Here is a 22,606-nt window from a genome sequence, read left to right on the forward strand (position 1 = left end):
TTTAATAATTTTCGGAACCATACATTAATTAAAACATGAAGTTAATGTAATGTATGTACATTTCACAAGTAATGCTTAAATTAGGTTCAACTATAAAATTAACAAATGAGGAAATAATCGATTCGATTAGGTTCAACTTTAAAATTAACAAATGAGGAAATAATCGATTCGATTAGGTTCAACTTTAAAAATAACAAATGAGAAAATAATCGATTAATTTACCGAAAATGTCACATCACTTATAACCAATAGAAAACGACAATGACACATCACTTATAACCAATAGAAATCGAGAATGTCACATCTCTTGTAACCAATAGAAAAGTTTAGATAATGGCGGATTGTTTATAAATTTCAATACAATTCACAAAAGTTAAAAAAATTTTTAAAAAATACTTTGACGCCTATCCGAAAGCTAAAATCACTTGGAGGTGTTCCAATCAAGGGTCCCCGAGACTCCTGCACAATCAGTATCATCAAATTCAGGTGCCTTTGACTCAAACCCAACCCCAACAATCCAGGACTTTATTTTAAAATAATAAAAGTATATCTGGTATAATATTGGAATACTGACATAAATTATATTTGTATGTAAAATATTAAATAATAATTATATCATGTATTGAAAAACATAAATATATATACTAAATCAGTGGCACTACAACCTTTTTAGGTCTGGGCCTCAGATTTCTGTATCTGTTTCATGATCATTGGGAAAGTGATCAGCCTCCTGTGCCTGACACACGCCGTTGACTTTTTGTGACTAAGGCAAGCCTCACGATGTTTTCCTTCACCGTTAGAGCAAATGATAATGCGCACATAGAAAGAAAGTCTATTGGTGCACAGCCGGGGATCGAACCTACGACCTCAGGGATAAGAGTCGCACGCTGAAGCCACTAGGCCAACACTGCTGTTTAGATTAAATATTAATAAATCCCGTTAACCTTGAATTCAAGGATGTAAAGCAAATAAATTTCTCAAGACATCACATGTTCATAGCACACATCGACAGTACAGTACCTCTGTATTCGGATTACGTATCCGTATCACAAAGAGATTTCTTAGAAAGTAACTTGATATATGAACCGTGGAGTCATGTACGATATCTACATCCGTTAATACTTGATGAACGAAAAAAAGGCATTCAGAGTACAGTACTACTTGTTATGATCTTGGATCATCATTAAATACGCCCCACAGAAGGGCAATTTAATAGTAAGGGGGACTATTAAAAAAATAATTGGAATTTGAATTTCAGACTGTGTGTTCTTCGTGTGGTAATTTCTTCCTCAAACCTATCACCTAAGTTTCTTAAGTGAACCCCCTGTTGGGAGACATTTTGAATCGAAAAAAAATGTCTGTTTACTTCTTTCTGAGACATTTTTTCCGTAATTAGCTACTTATTAATTAACTTTTACATATTAATAATACTATTTTAATTACTTTTTTAGATTTTAGTTTAGTTTTAGTTAGAATTTCTAGCGTTAGTTGCCTCGGACACACGAACATAGTGTCTAATCATTATAGAACATTAAGACTGTTAATGAACATTACCTTAGTTTAAGCTATTCACTAGTATTGTAGAAAATTAAGTCAACATAATATTACTTATAAGCCATATTTATTGTAAAGTCGCACTCTTTTTTGTGAACTTTATAATAATTACTAGCTGACCGGGCAAACGTTGTTTTGCCGCTTATATCATTTATAATAAAAAAGAGGGGTTGATCGTATAGGGGTGAAAATTAGGGGTTGTATGTATTTTTAATGCATAAAATAAAATAAAAAATTTGGAAGATGAAAAATAGATGTTGTCCGATTCTCAGACATACCCAATAAGCACACAAAATTTCATGAGAATCGGTCAAGCCGTTTCGGAGGAGTTTAACTACAAACACCGCGACACGAGAATTTTTAAATATTAGATAAAAAAAAAGGAAGTTGTCTATTAACTAATGTAACCTGTTTTTATATGTAACGAAGTAAAGAAATATATCACATCCAATTATACCCATACAGTTGAGAATTGCACACCATATGGCTAAGCAAACACTGCGTTTATTATAGGACAGATATAATTTAGTCAAACCAAAAGCACCCCAATTACCAATGTTTAACACGGTGGCTACAAGTAGGTATTTAGCCGTTTGAAGTGCCCTACAGCGTACAGCCCCCGACCTTGGCTGAATGCAACTGCCATAATTATTGTTACAATTTGTATGCCTTTTCAGCTAGGGCCATTTGGGTAGGCCTTTTCATTTGTGTTCTTTAATTAGACCAGTTTTCTTATCTTTGGTTTTATTTTTAGACAAGTACAATAAGGCACGGTAGTCTGTACTTTTTGAGAGTATTATAAATCATGGTAAATAATCTAAAGGCAGTATTTATTGTTTATAGATCTCTTGCTATGCGTGTTGAAAGAAAGCTTAGAGAAACATTCTCTTACTTTATTGGAAACTCATATCTGAGCATCGTCAGCTGCAAGTAGGATCTGGCGCATATGACGAAAGCATAAATTCATGCACTAAAATAACAGGGCTTAATTCGTAATAAGGATAAGAGTTGAACAAGGTGCCTAGGTGTGGTGCAATGTAGCCACAAAATTCAATTCCAAAAACATTTTTGAACGCATGATTTATTTTTAGCTACCTTTGGGTCTATGTAAATATTAATCTTACATTATTTGTCAATGAAAAACTGTGTGTGAGTTATGACAACCGACTGTCAAAAACGTATTCGATTTGACAATCGGAAGTCTTACCGAGACAAGTTTAAGTGCATATGCAAAATTCTATGAGCACAAAACTTCAAAAGACAAATATTTGACACATCATTTCCCTAAATTTATCTCTGAATCTGGAAAGAACTTTAGACAGTATTTTACGAAACAAAATCAAACTAGCTCTATGTATTTATATTAAAAAGAAAACATGATGGATAATTACAGATTTTATAAGTAACGTAACATTACATGCCTGAAATATATATCATATCTTTTCCTACATATCTTTTCTGGTGACAGTAAAAGCCATTTAATTACCTTATCTCGGCCAATTACTTGTCAATATATAAACGAATATATATTATATTTTTTTCATAATTAAGAAATAATCATTGCCTTTGTTGCTCTAGCATCTCAATGGCGAAATAATTGTCGAAATTGAGTTTATTTATTAAATAAACGTATTTCCCCTTTATAATATCATTTTGAATACAATCAAGTATACAGTATTTACAATTTTCTTTACCTATAAAGTAATAATACAAATTATTTATTAAAAATCTCAATAAAATTTAAAAATTTTGGTCCCTCTGGCAGAGTACCTTTGACACTGGCAGCATTTCCTCGCTCTATTGCGATACTTATTCGTTGAGCCAGGAAAGTGCCAGCTCTGGGGTCACCGGTAGGTACTATCTATCAGGCGTAAACTTAAATCTTTTAGCACTTGAACTTGCACTTGAACCCCACGGCCCAATAGTCTCTACTCCAAAGGGAACAAAATCGAAGTTGGTGGAAAGACTCTTATATTTGTGCCGTTTATTATTTACGCCCGCTCTGCGGCCGCCCTAGCTTTTTTGCTTGTCCGAAGGAGGTGAGACGGGGCATATGTGTCCACACAAGTAGCATCCCATTCTAAAGCCCGTCCCATTTTCCAAAGGATCAAAGACATTTTGAATACATATAAAAAGTTACATCTATGTCCATGACACAAATGACGTTTATAATCTAAATTTGCATTCGCCACTTGCGACTAAAATTCCAACACAACGTATACAATAAATTTTCCTTACCTATTTACGTGCATTTAGCAAAGGCGTTAACCGATATCTATCCCTCACGTTTTAACTATGAACAGTATGAACAATCGCATCGCGTACAGAATTTAAACTAGCCTTACTCACGATAATTTTTACCGTCGGTGAGGCATAGGAAACGCGAAATGAGGTCAGAGGATTTGCAGTAATAAATATTATATTTAAATTTTCAACGTGTTCCAATTTCAAATACGTTACTTATTGGTTCAAAAATCGGCTTGAACTTTTAATATTATTCCCGGTTGGAAATTCCGGGATTTTTATTTCTAAGAGAAAGGTTTACATATTTGATTTCCGTATGTGAAAAATGAATTGGATTTTGACATATAAGAACCATAGTTCGCGCCTAGTTGCGTTTCTGAATCTTACCCTTACTTCAAAGACAGGATAGATAATTGTATTGTTGCCGCATATGGGAAAGATTCCTTAAACTACCTTCTGATGTCTTCAGTCTTCTTTCGGTCAAATGGCGTTTTTTTTTTTTTTTTTTTTATAGATAAGGGGGCAAACGGGCAGGAGGCTCACCTGATGTTAAGTGATACCGCCGCCCATGGACACTCTCAATGCCAGAGGGCTCGCGAGTGCGTTGCCGGCCTTTCAAGAAGTGGTACGCTCTTATCTTGAAGGACCCTAAGTTTATATGTATATTGGACACTAGCGGATGTGTACGATGTGTGCATAGTATTTTTGTATGTCTTACAATATCTAGTGGAGCTACAATCGTTTCTTGGTCTTGGCCTCCTCCCCAAACACACACACTCCACAGTTCGTAAACATTTCCATCATTCATAAATTTTTAACTAGAAAAATGCATAGAGTAAACTGAAGCAACTGTCATTTTTGGAGACTGATATTCGAATTTGGAATGTAAAATTCTTTTTTTTATCTCATTGTTCTATTATTTGTGGCAATTCCTAAATTGGACAAAACGATATTTTTATCACAATTAATGATGAATAAAGGTTTTATTATAACTTGTAAAGTTAATAAACAGAGTTATGACTATGAAAACGTTTTTCATTTAAAAAGCTTATCTTTTATACTGGTACTAGAATAGAAAGCTTTAATGGCTTCGTAATTATGGTAATGAATTCCTTGTACGAGGCCTATTGTTAAGATTGTTGCTTTAGTAAATGACCATTGCGAAATAACTGATGACTTTTCTAAGGTGAGCTTTCGTGACGAATTCTTTGGGCTTTTACTTATGCTGTGCTTCATATCTAGCATAAATTTAACTGCGTACTATATTAAGGTATAGTAATGAGAAACATTATTTTGACATGTACAAGATAATAATTCCTATATACAAATGTACATATATACTCTAATCGAATAACATATTAGATTAGTCAGTGATACGAATTAGCGGTGTATGCTTTGCAGACCGTAATGATGGTAAATTGCGGGTAGGCACAAAATGTCTACGTATCTGAGGTTAATCAACTCCTGCAATGACGAGATAACGGATATTGACAGCCGAACCTTAATAATAATTGAATTGATCATGCGATGTTTGTTTAGGACCATAATGATGGTAAATTGCGGGTAGGCGCAAAATCTTACCTACAAATGATCTGAGGTTAGTCAATACTAGCAATGAATAAATAGAGATTTGGAATATTGACAGCCGAACTTAAGTAATATTCGAATTGATCATGTGATATTTATTTTTGATGTTTGGAAATTGAGGGTAGACGCAAAATGCCTACAAATGATCTGAGGTTAATCATTGCAATGAACAAGGAGAGATTTGGAATATTGACAGCCCAACTTAAGTAATATTCGAATTGATCATGTGATATTTATTTTTGATGTTTGGAAATTGAGGGTAGACGCAAAATGCCTACCAATGATCTGAGGTTAGTCATTGCAATGAACAAGGAGAGATTTCCGATTTTCAGCAACTAAGGCTTCATCCACATGAGATATCGTATAATAATCGCTAAATAAGCAAAACGTAATTGGTGAAGAAGGTTAATAATGTACGCAGCCTTAGGCGAGACTGAGTTCCCAGGACTCATCGTATTGAATCACGAATACCGTGACTGTGCTCTATCGGTTAACATTCACTGATGCACCTTTACCACAGTAAACTAACTTATAGTAAGGAAATAATAAAGTTCCTTTAAGTAGATAAACGGATCTTAATTTAGTTAAATAATGTTTAAACTCATTTATTATCCGAATATTAGACAGATGTTTATTGTGCAGTAATATACGTATATTTTGTCTTTATTCAGAAACACACTAAAATTTACAATATTCTTTACCTACATAGTAATAGTAAAAATAATTAAAAATTAATAGAGTTTTTTTTAATAAAGGTTACAGATTGGTGGACTCAAATTCCGCAGTTAGACTCTAACTAGGTCCGATGTGCGTAACTGACTGATGTTCTGGCTAACTAAGCCAGCCTAGCTCCTTCCAGAAGCACAGAATTCTCCCGAGACCTGAGGATTTAACCAACGTACAGATAACAATTACCTTACTATAATAAGTTCTATAGACTGCGACCTTTTGTTTTGGCATTCATGAGCTATCAAACATAATGTAAGTTGCCATGAATTGTTGTGTGGTTTTCCTTTAGTGAACATTGTTGATACTTATCTATAATGACAACGCAACTTATCGCTGAGAAATGGTAGGCATTGATTTACTATCAAATAATTCATTTAACCAAATGTCTCATCAAATAGATGATACATTCTTCCAATTATTAAAAGGCCGGCAACGCACTCGCGTACCCTTTTGCATTAAGTGCCCATGTACATGTATAATTAAACATCAGATGAGCCCTTATTTATCGAGGTTTCCAAATGCGGGTAGGTGTTTGACACACATCGTCGATTTCTATGTTGCAAAAGTGTGTCATTGGATTTTACATGAATGACACTTAAAAACGAGTTGTATGTAAGAAGTATGTTGTGACCCACGACAGTGTTATCAAGCATTCGTGCCAAGAATATCAGGACATAGGCACCAAATAGAATTAATAAAATAAAACATGTAGATGCACTAAAATTATAGATTTGTATTTGTGTGTGAATGTATAAGATTTGATAAACTTAAATGATTATAACAACAACATATATTATTAACGCGTGATATGCAGTAATATTATTCCATATTTAAAAATATTAAATGAAAATTAAAAAGGAATTTATAAAAAGTTTAATCAAGCATAGCGAACTATCAAAAGAGTTAACTTGAAAGAATAAAATATATTACCGGTAACAAAGCCTTCCCGTACGCTTGGCTAAGTTTTTGTTCGACGCTCTTAACCAAATAACACATTAAACACATTTTAATAATGTTAAAACGCCAGAAGGAAAATTAAATGAAAATTCAAACGCTTTATTGCATTGCTTCCGAATATATGTATGTAGATTTTGGTTGTTTTTCCAATTCCAAGTATGACCCACTTTGTAAGAGATGTATTACTTTTTTAATTTATACTTTTCTGCGCCTTATATATCACGTCACTTATCTTTCCTTAAGCCCTTGATTGTCTCCATTCCTTTACCCTAAGACACAAATTTTGAACACGCCATAAAAATTTGTCAGGCACAGGAGGCTGATCACCTACTTGCCTATTAGATTGACAAATGATCGTGATAGATCTATACAAATACACTTATCTGAGGCACAGACCTAAAAAGGTTCTAGCGCCACTGATTTTGTTATATCATAAGTAACCAAAAAACATCCAGCACAATGGCTAGATTTATCTTGAATACAAAAAGCTAAAATTAAAAACACGTCATAAAAGTTTGTCAGACACAGTAGGCTGATCACCTACTTGCCTATTAGATTGACAAATTATCGTGATAGATCTATACACTAATCTGAGGCACAGACCTAAAAAGGTTATACCGCCATTTAATTTGTTATAATAGAAGTAACTAGAAAATCATCAGCTCACTGGCTAGTATACATTATCTTAAATACATACAAACACGCCAAAAACAAAATGCTCCATGCTCTCTAGTAGCTGTCATAGGAAACGCCTCAACCATTTATCACAAAACTATATAAAAAGCAGATGAATGAACATAGAAATCCAATTAGATGCCGAACAAAGGAGCTTGAAATATTACTCGACACGATCGATAATTCACTTTCACTTGTTTTATAAAAAATATTACGCGATCGTGTCGCCATTGTGGTTGAACATTTATCTGCGAAAACACGATTAATGAGTTTGCATTGAGACCCCGGATTATACAGTACTTCCGTAACTTAGGATGAGTAAAAAAGTGCATGCGTACTCTTGTTCATATACGTATTTATACAAATCTAAAACTTTAGATTTCCGAGACTTAGAGAGAGGTAAAAAGGAAGATATGTTAGGAATTTAATTAATTTAATTGTCATTAAAATATTAAAAGTGTCGAAAATTAACACAAATTATAAATAATTTATTTCTTCGTTAATAAAAACACGTGGCATTTTAATTTACAATTCGTCATTTGAGATTTCAATAAATTATTTTGCATAAAATATCAAATACTAATATTTCATAAATTCTCATTACGAAATTTTAATTTTAAAAATAGAATTTCTATAAGGTAATTAGCCCTTCTTACTCTCTCTCAATCGATCTCAATCGCTCTCTCCCTTTTCTTCGACAAAAACGCTGCACATCTTCGTGACGTTTTCGTAAAAATTTACCCTCATGCGCTCCTCCATGCTAAAGAAGTTTCACTTAAATAAATAAAAAAAATTGCCTATAGAAATCCTCCGATATGAAGGCAACCTCTAAATTCTTCCATCTCACCCTATCTACTATTTTCCAATATTTCTTACAGGGTATAGGGCAGATATTGCTGGACCTGTTTTTATAGACAGCCTTCTGTGCCTGACACATGTCAAATTTAGGGCCCGAGGATGACTGTGTACTTTCGATGACGGTGTACTTTTGTACGTAAAAACATCGCAAGTAGTTTCGTATACTAATTGCTTATCGCCACTGTAGAATGATGACCTCGTATGTCAAAAAACCATTTATTTTTTATTCTTAGACTCTTATGTCATTTAACTGGTATAATCATGGAGTAAGGACTTATTTATGTTATTAATAAATAAGTCCTTTTTACCATCAAAAACTATGGACACATAGTTGGCACATAATAAATAAACAATTTTTTCGTTTCCTGTAATGTTTGGTTCTCGGACATACGAGGTTATTATTCTACAGCGACGTCATATATGCGATGAAAAATTTGTTGCTGCATTCAATTAACCCTCAAAGTTGTGACTTCCATTGACTAAGCTTAATGGCGAACCCATGATGAACTCTATGACATTACATTGTTAACAATCGCCTGACATATAGAATATCAAGCATGCCAATTAAAACATACGATGCCAGCAAGGTGTCACAAACTAGCTAAACATCGAATATATAAAATTCTCGTGTCGCGGTGTTTGTGGTTAAACTCCTCCGAAACGGCTCGACCGATTCTCATGAAATTTTGTGTACATATTCGTATGTCTGAGAATCGGACAACATCTATTTTTCATCCCCCTAAATTTTAAGGGTAATCCACCCCGTAATAACCACCCATTAAAATATACATACAACCCCTAACTTTCACCCCTCTACGATCAACCCCTATTTTTTTATTATAAATGATATACATGGCAAAACGACGTTTGCCCGGTCAGCTAGTTATTATTATAAAGGTACTTAAACACGTAATATACACAATATCGCTACTGTGAATTCACTCTGCGAACATATAGATGTCGATAGTGTCGAGATGGCGTAGTCTTGCTCTTTCGTGAATTTTGTAAACGTTGTTGACATTCATAAGCATGCTCTAAGAAGCATCTAAATTGAATAAACGAATTTTGATTGATTGATACAGTAGGCGCAACTTTGATAACTGGGATCTGTGCAACAGACTGGTAAATATCTAAGTGGGCAGAAAGCGACTTGCTTTATACTATGTAATCATTAAATATTCGTTATACATATAAACCTCGGATCACTCCGTCCATTGATAAAAACCGCATTAAAATCCGTAGAGTAAAAGATCGTATTAAAGTGTATATTATACCCAGAATCACACATATTCTACGGCATTAAAAATATAGATATAAGATTCAGTATCTTTATAGGTATAGCGAGCAATCGTCCATATATTCGCCTCCAGCATAACATGTTTTGATCTCTTTATATTATTATCTACCTTTTATAAAACGTATTTTTTTTAAACTTATTAGGTTAATTGATAACACCATATCAGTTAACTGTTAACACGAAACTCCACTTTACATATATTATCGAGACTAACCTTGACGGCACTGGAAAATGCCATTATTGTACTTTGAAGGACCAAAAAGTCGCTTAAATGTTAAGTTAAGCATAGACATTATATACTCATGTATATACGTTCATGTTAACTTTCAAACACCTACTAGCCTAGACAATAATGTCAAAAATAGTATGGCAATTTACGATGTGGTTTAGTCTTCGTACTTTCACTTAAGCTATGATTATAAATACACAGTCTAGTTACCATCCCAGCTCGCCCATCCGTCATCCTATAATCATTTAACAGATGGGAGGGTTTTTTTTAAGTTTAACTTTAAATATAAAATGCTAACCATAATATATTATATGTTTACATATATTATAGGATAGGGGGCAAACAAGCCTAAGGGACGACAACAAAAAGAGTATTCATAGCTGCCTATCGATATCCATTTTAGTGGGCTGCTACCCTTTGAGGGATAATATAGCAGTGTTTGCCTAGTGGCTACAGCGTGCGACTTTCATGCAGAGGTCGTAGGTTCTATCTCCGGCTGTGCACCAATGGTCTTTATTTCTATGTGCGCATTTAACATTCGCTGTAACGCTGAACGAAGACATCGTGAGGAAACCGACGTGTCTTAGACCCAAAAATGCCGACGGCGTGTGTCAGGCACAGGAGGCTAATCACCTACTTGCCTATTGATTGAAAAATCATGAAACTAATTCAGAAATGTGAGGCCCAGACCTAAAGAAGTTGTAACGCCTATTATTATTTTTTAATACACAGACCTACAATGAACAGATATAAAACCTTTTCACACGACTTTTGTCCATGCACAACCGCACAAACAGAAGGGAATTTCTTTCTCTGAATCAGTTACGTTTTCTTTTATTTATCTGTCGTATGACAGAATAAACAGTAATACATATTTCTACTTCCGCAAGGAAATACGACCGACGAACAAACTGTTTATATAAAAGTAAATACCGCTATGCAGTTATTGTTTTTATATCTTACTGAAGAAAAATAGGTCGCCATTGTAGTTGGCTGCTCTAGAAATTTGACATTGGACTTTAAACATTGTGAAAAAGAAGGCAATAAGAACAATATTATTGGTTTTTTAGGAAATTTGCGGTCGAATATTGAATTCAAATACTGTTGAAGGTTAACTGTTAGGTAAATAGATCGCTATAAAAAATTAAATCAAAATCTTGTAATTGATATTCATATTATAGCTTACTAATTGCAACGTCATATCATAACTTTATATAAAATATCAGTGGGCTTTTGATTTATTTATATGTTGTGTTATCTGGAAAAGGAGTCATTACAATCCATAAAGTTCAGTTTACATTTGAAAAATTAAATAAATAAATATTTATTATAATATCGCTAATAATCATATAGACACATAAAACTAATAATAAAATAACATACATTGAAATAAATAACTAAACTTAACATAAACTAAAATATATCATTAAAAGGAGTCCCTTTAGGCAAGGTTCCGAAGATACAAAGAATTAGTCTAGCAATTCAAAGGGGGAACGCTGCCAGTATCTTCGGAACCTTGGCTGCCTTGCCTTATTATCTATCTGTTTTAAAAGGCAAGTAGGTGATCAATCTTCTTTGCCTGATACAATTTTTTGGCTCTAAGGCATGCCGATTTCTCACGATGTTTTCCTTCACCGAACGAGTGATAAATATGCGCATAGGTAGGTCCAATGGGGCACAGCCGGGGATCGAACCTACAACCTCACGGTTGACCTTAGCTCGTTCACTTTATTATAAAATTTTATATTAAATCTATAATTTATCTCACTCGGATTAACGAAATAAGTATACCTAATATTAAATGAATAGTAATAAAATTCGAAATAATTGGTAAAAATGCTTTGAGACTTTGCAGTAAAGTTATAACTTTATTATTTTTAATTTAAACTCTGTGATTATGAATACTTACCGTCAGGCAAAACTAATGCGATTATTCAAAACAGCGTAATTAACTTTTACAACCGCACACAATAAACATACGAAAAATACGCAAGAATATGAAAATGCGGAGCTGCAAACGTATGCATTTCACCTAATCCGTGGATGACGTTTTATATTTTTAACGAAAGCTCTGGAAAACTATGAATTACATCAGAATTTTTACTATATTTGCCTAAAAGCGCTATCAAAATGTATTAATCAAAAGGAGTTTTTGAAGGACTAGGATTGATGTTCATTTTTCCAATATTAGTTAGAGTTAAAAATTCTTTCAGAGCAGCCTTGCGATTCTGTAACTCACTTTTCGAACTCTCACTGCGGTTTTCGCAGCGGCAGTCGCGCTCAAATCAGTCGTGATTCGTGAAGCAGTCATTTTACGATTTGGCGTTCTGATAAACAATAAACTACAAGCTCCCTCCGCTTGTCAAGACGTAATGTGAAATTGCTTAACAGAATACCATGAGATTCCAAAAATGACGTGAGTGACGAAGGGAGCGTTGTTAGTGCGAGGTGAACTCACGGATTCACAGAATCGCACGGCTGATTTTCCAGGATTTAAGGTTTAAAGAACCATATTTTTTAGCTTTCTAGAACTTCCCAGTGAACCTGTTGAATTATACGTATATATCCGCATTTGAAGGTAAATTATTAGTTTATTGTCTTTTAAAAACATAGGTACATCATTTAGACACAGCTACTGAACGAACATTGGAAGAAAATATTATAAAAATTGAAAAAGCTATAAACTAAGAAATACAGTGTACAATAACAATACTTAGTAATCGAATATGAGAAAATGAGTGTGAAATTATTATACGTGATAAAGTTAGATAAAATTATTCATTATGCTATATAAATAAAAATGAGTTACTGTTCTATTGTCTAGCTAAAACTCGAAAATGGCTGCACTGATTTGGGTAATGATCTTGAAATATTAGAGGAAGATCTGGGAACATTAATAATAACTAAAGAAAAACTGTTTCTAGCTGGGATCTATTTGATGTCTTTTTGGCAATACAAAATTGTCACTAGGTTATCATATATATATTTTTTTTTTGATTGGACAATTCACACCAATTGACCTAGTCCAATGCTAAGCTGGTGAAGCTTGTGTTATGGGTACTAGGCAACGGATATACATACATATTGTACATAGATAGACCTAACACATGTAAATACATATTTAAACAGGCAAGACTTAAGCACAACACCAAATGCTCATCACATCGATGTTTGTCTCAGCCGGGGATCGAACCCGGGACCCATGGATTCGCAGTCAGGGTTACTAATCACTAGACCAATGAGCCGTCAAATATTATAATTTATAGCCTTAAGAAATTTGTGTTTATGTTTGAGGTATCTGTTTGGTATGTTTTAAAAATTATGTTTTAAGTTTTAACACAAATATAGTAGTCTTATAAAAGGTATATAATAATTTAAAGAATGCCGAGTCTCTTCTTAAGTTAAAAGTGATTAAGATAAAACATTAAATAGATAATTCAAGCTTCTATAATTTTCAATAATTGTGTGAAATTCTAATGTTTGCGTCATACCGCAACTGAAGAATTACTGGTTTTAGTAAAAACTAAAAATGAGTTTTAATAATTCAATGAGATTTTCACTTTCTCTAAAAACGTTATACGTGAATCAGGTGAAGCTGTTTTTTGGCGACGATTTCGACAGGTTTTATGATATTTTCTGTAACGTGCTTGGGCTTAAGAAACTTTATTATTTTAAAGGTAGTATATCGTATATTAAAAGTCAGTATTTAATCTAATCAATAGTGGCGTTATATTACGAATAATCAAGAATGAGCGAGTATTTCCTTCAGGCATTTCTATATAAAAAAAAACGTGTGGCACTCGGGGACTGCCGTGGTAAAGCTATTGCATTTTTTTTTCGACTTATGCAATTATAATTATTTATTTATGCAGTATTTTTGACGTGATAACGTCTTTAAAATCGTTTTAGTCGGGTGACAGTGTTCAGAAACTTGTGTCACACCAAAACCTCACGAGCGCGATCGCAGGTATAACGAGAGAGAGACGGACCGATCTCCCGTCTCATCTCGAGCGCTGCCAGTCATTCCGTGAATGTATGAAGAAAAATGTATATCATAGTCGAATAAGTAAACTTGTCATTTTACACCCGAAATTTATCATCAAAAGTGTGAATAAAACGATAGATGTAATTTAAAATTTGAAAAAATTGTTATCTTCATTAATTCCTTACTTCCCAAAAACTTATATCACCAATAAGACGTTATCACGTAAACATCTCGATCGTAAACCTACTTTACAAACAACCAATATTTTTTTTTCTTTGATATTAATTCAAGTTTTTTCTTTGATAAATTAATTCAATCTACCACTCTACCAGACTAACTCGCCTATATAGTCTGTCTCACTCTAACGCGCACCGGTGCATCGATCTCGTCAGAGATATGTGATTACGCAGTATGCGTTCTGTCCCGCTCTAACGCGTAAGGTTTTTTTCGTTACGGAATTTCTGGATTCGGTCTCCACGCTCGAGGCCCGCGATAGAAGCTATGCAAAAGCTTAAAAATGCAAATAAATCTCGTAATCTCAGCGTACAAATAGCTGTAGTTATTGTAAAATAACTATATATTGTACGAATTTAATATTTAACAAAGAATCTTACCTTATTGTCCTTCTGCCAGGAACAAACTCCTTTTTTGTCTGATATCCGGCACTTGAGGAGAGCATCTTCACCTGGGTTCACTTCTGTATACGTTGGAAATTCCACGAATCTTTGGACAGCATCTGAAATAAACACGTTTTTATTATGTTTCTCTAAACCACATTTAATTCCCTTTTAATACACCATAGAGGTAGATTTATAAATCATATCCCGTATAATTGATCAGCCTTCAGTGCCTACAAACTAAAAACTGTTTCGCCGGAAAACGAAGCCTGAACTTACAGAACAAAACCTCTATAAACACTTTTTTTTTATGGCTCTGGCACGATTTGTACATTAGCCAGCGTCAAGTATAGGATTTTTTATAACACGTGCTTGTCTTTAGAAATTCGACCGTGTCCTCCATGTACGGTTTAGGCACTCGCCCGGTACCGCACAACCCTCCCAAAGGCCGAGAACAAATTTAAATTAAATTAATTATAACCACTTTTAATATGAGCAATAGCACGGTATTTGTTTGTTATTAAAACAAAATTAAAAGAACTTATTACGAGTTTATCAGGAATAAAAATTGTCAAGACAGATTTTTTAATTATCAATTTCCTTCAGGCTGATGGATTAAGGAAATGAAGAGATGGGAAAATTAATGGTGCACTTGTCTACATTAATTAATATCTTGGTATAAAAAATACTTTTTAATCTAATATACAAAATTCTCGTGTCACGATAAACTCGTCCGAAATGGCTCGACCGATTTTCTTGAAATTTTGTGCCTATTGGTTAGGTCTGCGAATCGGACAGCATCTACTTTTTTTTATATGATACAGCGTACACAAATACATACAACCCTTAACTTTCACCCCTCTACTATCAACCCCTATTTTTTATTATAGTAGTAATATGTAGTAATTTTTATTGAACTAAAAAAATGTTTCCTAGAGATAATATACATGGCAAAACAAAGTTTGCCGTGTCAGCTAGTAATACTATAAAAAGCTAAAAAGTAAATCAGTACATTAATTTCAGATATCACTCCCCACACAAGACCTACTTTTAATAAGACAGCATAAACAATCAGATACATTTCTGTGTCTGTCCTAAACTTTGCTTTATACAAATGAAAATTCAATGAGTAACTCATACGCTGTTAGATTTAATACGGTTCGTAGCGATAAAAGGTCGCCTATATTCGATACTTATTTGTTGCAATGCCGTGGTTTCATTTCCGCTAGCATTCACAAGTTGAATCGTGAAATTGATTTAATCATACTCAGAAATCCTTGTATTATTTTAACCGGCAGGTATTTAACTACCAATTGAAAATGAAAAACCGCTGTTTAATTTGAAATCTACTATCGTTATTATATGTTTAAATGTCAAAATAATATTGGGCTTTACGCATATTTAAAAATCCGAATATATCGCTTTTATCAAAGTATTAATATAATAATCGAAGTTAAAAGTGGAAGCCAAGTAGTTGCCATAACGAATCTCAACCCATTCCGTTGTTCAGTAACTTTCGTTGAAAACCTAATACACCAATTGCTACAGGTTTGTTAAAGTCAAAGTCAAAGTCAGTCATTTATTTGAATTAGACCACCTAAAATGGCACTTTTGCACGTCAAACAAAATACAAATAAGATTCTAATTGCCCCTTCCAAAAGGTAGTTTCGTGTGGAGAAGAATGGGCAAGAAACTCCACACTTACTCGTTTAAAATACGTTTACAATATTTTGTTTACATTAATTTTAAATTTTGTTAAATAATTATATGTGAAGACAATGTACTCTTAGAATAAACTACTATAGTAAAAAAGTTAGTATACATTTTCCTCACATATTTACAAATATCGAAACCGTAGAATATTTACATTAAAGAGTAATAAAAATAATAAAAAAACACAATAACACAGTGTGGGAGATAAAATAAAATAATTACATTTGTAGCATTATAAATTTAAAAAAAAATAACAAAAATATGTTAACGCAAAAAATCAGCAACCAATTTGATTTTGTCCAGGCTCTATGATTGTCCTATGGAGTAGGACCAGCATGTTTACAACCTAATACACCATTTACTTTCTCATACGAAAACATAGTTAGATACACAAATATCGTGTAAGTATCAAAAAAGAGATAACAAAATCTAAAACCACCCTAAAAGTGTTATAAAGCCACTCACAAAACACAAGGTTACATTATTTCAAACCAAAGAATACACACATAGAAAAACGTAGATATAGTTTTCAGTTTACAAGAACTAAATAAGTCGTCTAAAAGCAAAACTGTAAGGATAAGACCACGCTCTCGGATCTTCATACAACTTCAATTTGCAGTAAGTTTCTCTTACTGTGAAATTTATATTCAGCACGCGTGAAAGCCTCAGTGTTCTAACACTTAATCTTGTACTTGGTGAAAATAAAAACGTCGTTATTAATTTTTAAGTCGGAAGTTAATTTTATTCTGTAAACAATTAATTGTTCCGCGTACCAACGTTCTCGAAGTTTTTCAAACCAATTTGACCTAGGATCATTCAAGAAAAAAGTGAACCAACTGTAAAAAGTCGGCAACTCACTCACGAGTCTTTTGGTATTGTGAATGTCCATCATTGGCCCTTTTTGTCCATAGTCTAAGAGCAGTGTTAGCCTTGTGACTTAGTAACTCTATGCTAGAATCTTCTATATTTGAGAATAGATGTATGGAAAGAGATAATATATAGAAACATGAGAGTCCAATATAGGGTTATAGCAACACTGGTTTATGAATATTATTAAACAGCTCCATATTGCGTGTGAACGGAAAATTAAAGTTATTGCGAAGTTTATTACCTGACAGTTTTAACGTGACTTTGTATATAAGGGCTATTAAATATATTGCTTTGTTGTTTCAGGACTCTTTCGAGTTTGTACATTTTCACATTCGTTAGAAGAATTTTTCTAATGGATGATAGTTCTTCTGTGCCTACCGAAGATGGTTACTGACTATTAGAACATATCCTAGATATTTTCTGTTAATCTAATGTCCAAAATCTAATTTTATAGTTATACTAGCTGATCCGGCAAATGTCGTTTTGCCGTGTATCATTTATAATAAAAAATAGAGGTTGATCGTAGAGGGGTGAAAGTTAGGGGTTGTATGTTTTTTTTATTGCTGTATCATAAAAATAAAAACAGAAAAAAAAATCTAAAAAAAAAAAAATTTGGGTTACCCCTTAACATTTAGGGGGATGAAAAATAGATGTTGTCCGATTCTCAGACATACTGAATTGCATTCATATTGCACACAAAATTTCATGAGAATCGGTCGAGCCGTTTCGGAGGAGTTTAAACAAACACCGCGACACGAGAATTTTATATATTAGATTAAAATACGAAATTTATTGTCATATTAATTTCGCCTGACTGAAGCATAGAACAGTGGGCCGTTTAGCTTCTTCTAGCAGAAAACATCGTGAGCTTGCCTTAGATCCACAACTCGACGGCGTGTTTCAGGCAGAGGAGGCTGATCACCTACTTGCCATTTAGGTTGACAAATGATGAACTACAGAAATCTGAGGCCCAGACCTAAATTAAAAAGGTTTTAGCGCATTGTAGGAATACTTTCATTTAACAATCCAGATTACGTATCATCGCTTTATTAGTCTAATACCTGCACTACATCGCTAAGTTTATAAATAAAATGAAACTATCAATGGAATTCACCGACACCCGTCTCCAATAATTACTATTCTCAACATTAAAACACCGCTTCAAATTCAGTGGGAATGAGACAGGACAGGGAATGAGTTGGTACATTTTTTGTATCCATTCAGTTGTGTAAATATTTGACTTGGTCCGTACCGTAAAATGAATTAAAATCTCTTTCATCTCACAGCGGGGAATAAATATTACTTTATTGTACTCCAGCGGTTTATTTATTCGAGTGTTCTAGAAGTTTTAGCTTGTGTACACGCGTAGGTCGTTTCTCATGTTTTGGATTGGATGCAGCAGTATGTAGAGAATATTTTTTTTTTTAAAGACAATTCACACCAATTGACCGAGTCCCATGCTAAGCTGGTGAAGCTTGTGTTATGGGTACGAGGCAACGGATATACATACATAGATAGATAGACATATAAATACATATTTAAACACCCAAGACCTAAGCACAACATCAAATGCTCATCACATCGATGTTCGTCTCAGCCGGGGATCGAACCCGGGACCCATGGATTCGCAGTCAGGGGTTACTAACCACTGGACCAATGAGTCGTCAAACTCATATTATATTGCGTATCACTTGTTTGCAAATTGTGTCCACAGAGAGAGAATTCACAGTAGGGGTTTGAACGCATGACCACAGGATTAAGAGTCATCTACACTGCTTACAGAACATTCTCTACACCAATATGAAATTAGCATTTTCTAGACATACCTTCCTTTTTTCTTACAAACATAAGGATTTTAACTTTTATAATTTCGAACTTAGGAGCTTTTTAATAGCGTCAAACTTAGTCAAAGATTATTTATTTCACGTTAAATCATTTATATAATAGTGATAATTTAATAACTTTAAGACTTGAGAAGTTGTCAATTATTATAACTAAAATCAGCACAATTTTCTAAATTCAGAGTTCAGACACCTCTCTTTCGAATTCTTCGCGATTTTATAGGATTAAACAGTACTTCTAGATCGGTTTTAAACAAATCATTGTTAAGTCCACACAACACTTCAAAGATAACAAAACAAATTATAACAATATAACTAGAACTATTGCCTAGCGTTTTTGTCTTCTAGGTAGTCATTAACTGTGTTTGCCTTTACATAATAAATATATATAACATACTGGCATGCTATAAATAAATAGCCTCAATATTGAAAAATGCATAAAATGTCAATTATATTTAAAGGGTTTTATATGAAATTCGTGTAGTCCAATGATTTCACATTTAAAAGCACTTACATGGAACTGGAAATAGCATTCAGTTAATTACAGAAACTCATGCGTTACCGTCACTCACAAGTCACACTTTACTAGTAAATACTTAAACATTATGTTGATTACGCCAAGCACGTACTGAAATAATTAAATTTAAATTTGTTTAATTACTAAGAAACGTCAATCGTAATTCAAGCTTTACTACGATATAATTTTTATATTTTTTATCAACAAATATTTTGACATATTAGCATAATTCGACATAGAGTTTTAAGAAGAGAGCATATCAATTCTTAAAAGGCCGGAAACGCACTCGCTAGCCATATGTCATTGGATGTCCATGGCCGGCGGCGTACTATAATAATAAATAAACAAATAATTCGGTATACAATATACAGCATATTGTATACCGAATATATAACATGGCTAAATATGTTGAGCTTTCAAAGTTTATTTATATATATAACAATGTTCGTTCCCAAACTCCTCCGAAACTGCTCGACCGATTCCTTTGAGTTTTTTAATGCATATTCAGTAAGTCTGAGAATTGGCTACTATCTATCTTTCAACAAACCCCTAAATATTAAGGGTGGTCCCTCGCTAAATTTTTATTTTTTTTATGGTACAGCATACAAAAATACATAAAACCCTAATTGTCACCCCTGTACGACCAACCCTTATTTTTTATTATTGTAGATAGTTATATTTATTGAAGAAAAAACATTTTTTTCCTAGAAATAATATACATGGCAAAACAACATTTGCCGGGTCAGCATGTAGTATGACATAACATTTTTCGAATAAAACGACGCAATTCAAACATCGATATATTGTAGGTGGGCTGATCACCTCATAACTTAAAAACAAATAGCGAAACAGACACAGAAATGTCTATAGTGTATTTAAGTTTGAATATGTTGGCTTTCAGAAGTTACGCTATCCATGAAAAATCCCGAGCTACTCCTCTCTTAGATCTAAAGAATAAAGCCGTGGGAAGCATCTAATACATTATAATCCATCAATAGCTTAGCTAATCGCTATCGCTCGGTGGAAATGCACAAGTCACAATGCAAGCTCACTGGGAAAATTGGACGGTCGGGATTTACGTGGAATTGACCAAACGTCGCGCGGCTTATTTACGATAAGTATTCTTGGTACTAGTTGGCTGGGTTTAGAATTTTTACTTGCATCATATTTATCCTATATCGTCACCGTATATGAAAACCTCGTATGTCAAAAAAACATTTATTTTTGAAGTGAAAACTAAAAATATTAACGTTGAGCATTTTTGATATTTTGGAATGGTTAGGGAATAAATATAACTAAAAAAGTACTATCATTTATGGTTTAGAATACAATAACTATAACATAAAAAAACGACGGGTGTCCCGGAGTGCAACCCGTCGTTTTTTTATTCTTAGACTCTTATGTCATTAAACTGGTATAATCTAATAATAATAATAAAAATAAATAAATAAAACTTTATTTATGACAAAAGGGTTGTGACAGAATTCATATACGAGTATCGCTAGTCCTCACACTAGGGAGGCCCTGTGTTGTGGGTAACTAGAAAACAATTATTTATATATTTACATGTTTAAACCGGTTACAAAAAACATAATAAAAAATAAAAATAATAAATTTAGTGGTACAAAGTACAAAGTGAATGAGTGGGTGTGTGAATGGGTGTGTATGCGCATGTATTTGAGAGTGTAGCTGAAAGTTGTTATGATCGTGCACTGTGTCTGTGTTAGTTTTTGAAACCTCAAAGTCATACCAAGATACGTAGTAATGCCTCTGTAGATTCGAAATCCAATTTGGCTAGAGTAATTTCTATGTGACTTGCGAGTTTATATCTGGATAGTTTAAGGATCTCAGAATGCATAGATTTGGAAATTATATTATAATGAAGTAAGGGATTGGTTAATAACATAAATAAGTCTTTTTTACCATCCAAAACTATGGAAAGCACAATATAACGAACAGTGACGAAATGAAAACTTTTTTTTTTCTGTAAAATTTGGATTTTGTGTAGAGAACACACGAGGAGATCATTCTACAGCGACGATATGCCTTAAGCCTCTTAAAAATAAACCTTTTTTTAAGGTTGTTATTATAAACTTGGTTAATGGAATAATTTTTAAATGCCGTATTTATTATTTCACTGTAAGAAACGCAACTTATTCTATTGGCTATATGTTTATATGTAAAATATAGTAGTGTAGTATTGTCGTTTATTGACATAACCTTTACACATTTAAAGAAAAAACTTTTTAACCGGATTAAATTTATGTATTATTATAAATTTACAATATTACATATATTTTTAATATAGTAGTGTTTTAATTAACTTTGTAGTTTATTGGATAAAGGCGATTAATGAGTCTTAGGGTTTGCAGCAACTAATAATAATTGTAAAAGCAAAGAAAGCTGATCATGTACTTGCCTAATCTAAAAGGCAAGTAGGTGATCAGCCTTCTGTGCCTGACGCACGCCGTTGACTTTTTGGGTCTATGGCAAGCATGCCTCACGATGTTTTCCTTCACCGTTCGAGCGAATGTTAAATGCGCACAGCCGGGGATGGAACTTACGACCTCAGGGATGAGAGTCGCACGCTGAAGCCACTAGGCCAACACTGCTAATATATTACTACTGGACATAGCTTAAAAAATTCTTCAAAAGAACATAAAAATTAATTTTATTACACAATTACTTTCGTAAAATACAGAGCAGGTTAATAAAACATTATCAGTTGAATCTTCACGGTTTTTAACTTCGTTCGCGCATAATGCACCGTAGTTATAAAAAAATTAGTTGTAGACAAGCCGTTATAAATGTACCACGGAAGAGAATCGACAACACAGAAATGTTTCAAATATACGAGTGTCTCTACAGAGAGTAAATTTTTTTTTTTTAGATTGGACAATGCACACCAATTGACCTAGTCCCATGCTAAGCTG

The 22,606-nt window shown here is 33.4% G+C and overlaps 1 protein-coding gene across 2 annotated transcripts in view; it reads right to left on the reverse strand.

The window, feature by feature from the left end:
* Positions 1–22,606, reverse strand: part of LOC125048974 (irregular chiasm C-roughest protein) — a 114,078-nt gene that overhangs the window by 61,857 nt on the left and 29,615 nt on the right. For both annotated transcript variants that reach the window (XM_047647959.1, XM_047647958.1), the window contains exon 2: positions 14,730–14,851. In XM_047647959.1, the coding sequence (XP_047503915.1) occupies positions 14,730–14,851 (122 nt within the window). The remainder of the gene's footprint in view (positions 1–14,729; positions 14,852–22,606) is intronic.

The sequence above is a fragment of the Pieris napi genome, chromosome 4, assembly GCF_905475465.1.
Source record: "Pieris napi chromosome 4, ilPieNapi1.2, whole genome shotgun sequence".
Classification (NCBI taxonomy): Eukaryota; Metazoa; Arthropoda; class Insecta; order Lepidoptera; family Pieridae; genus Pieris; species Pieris napi.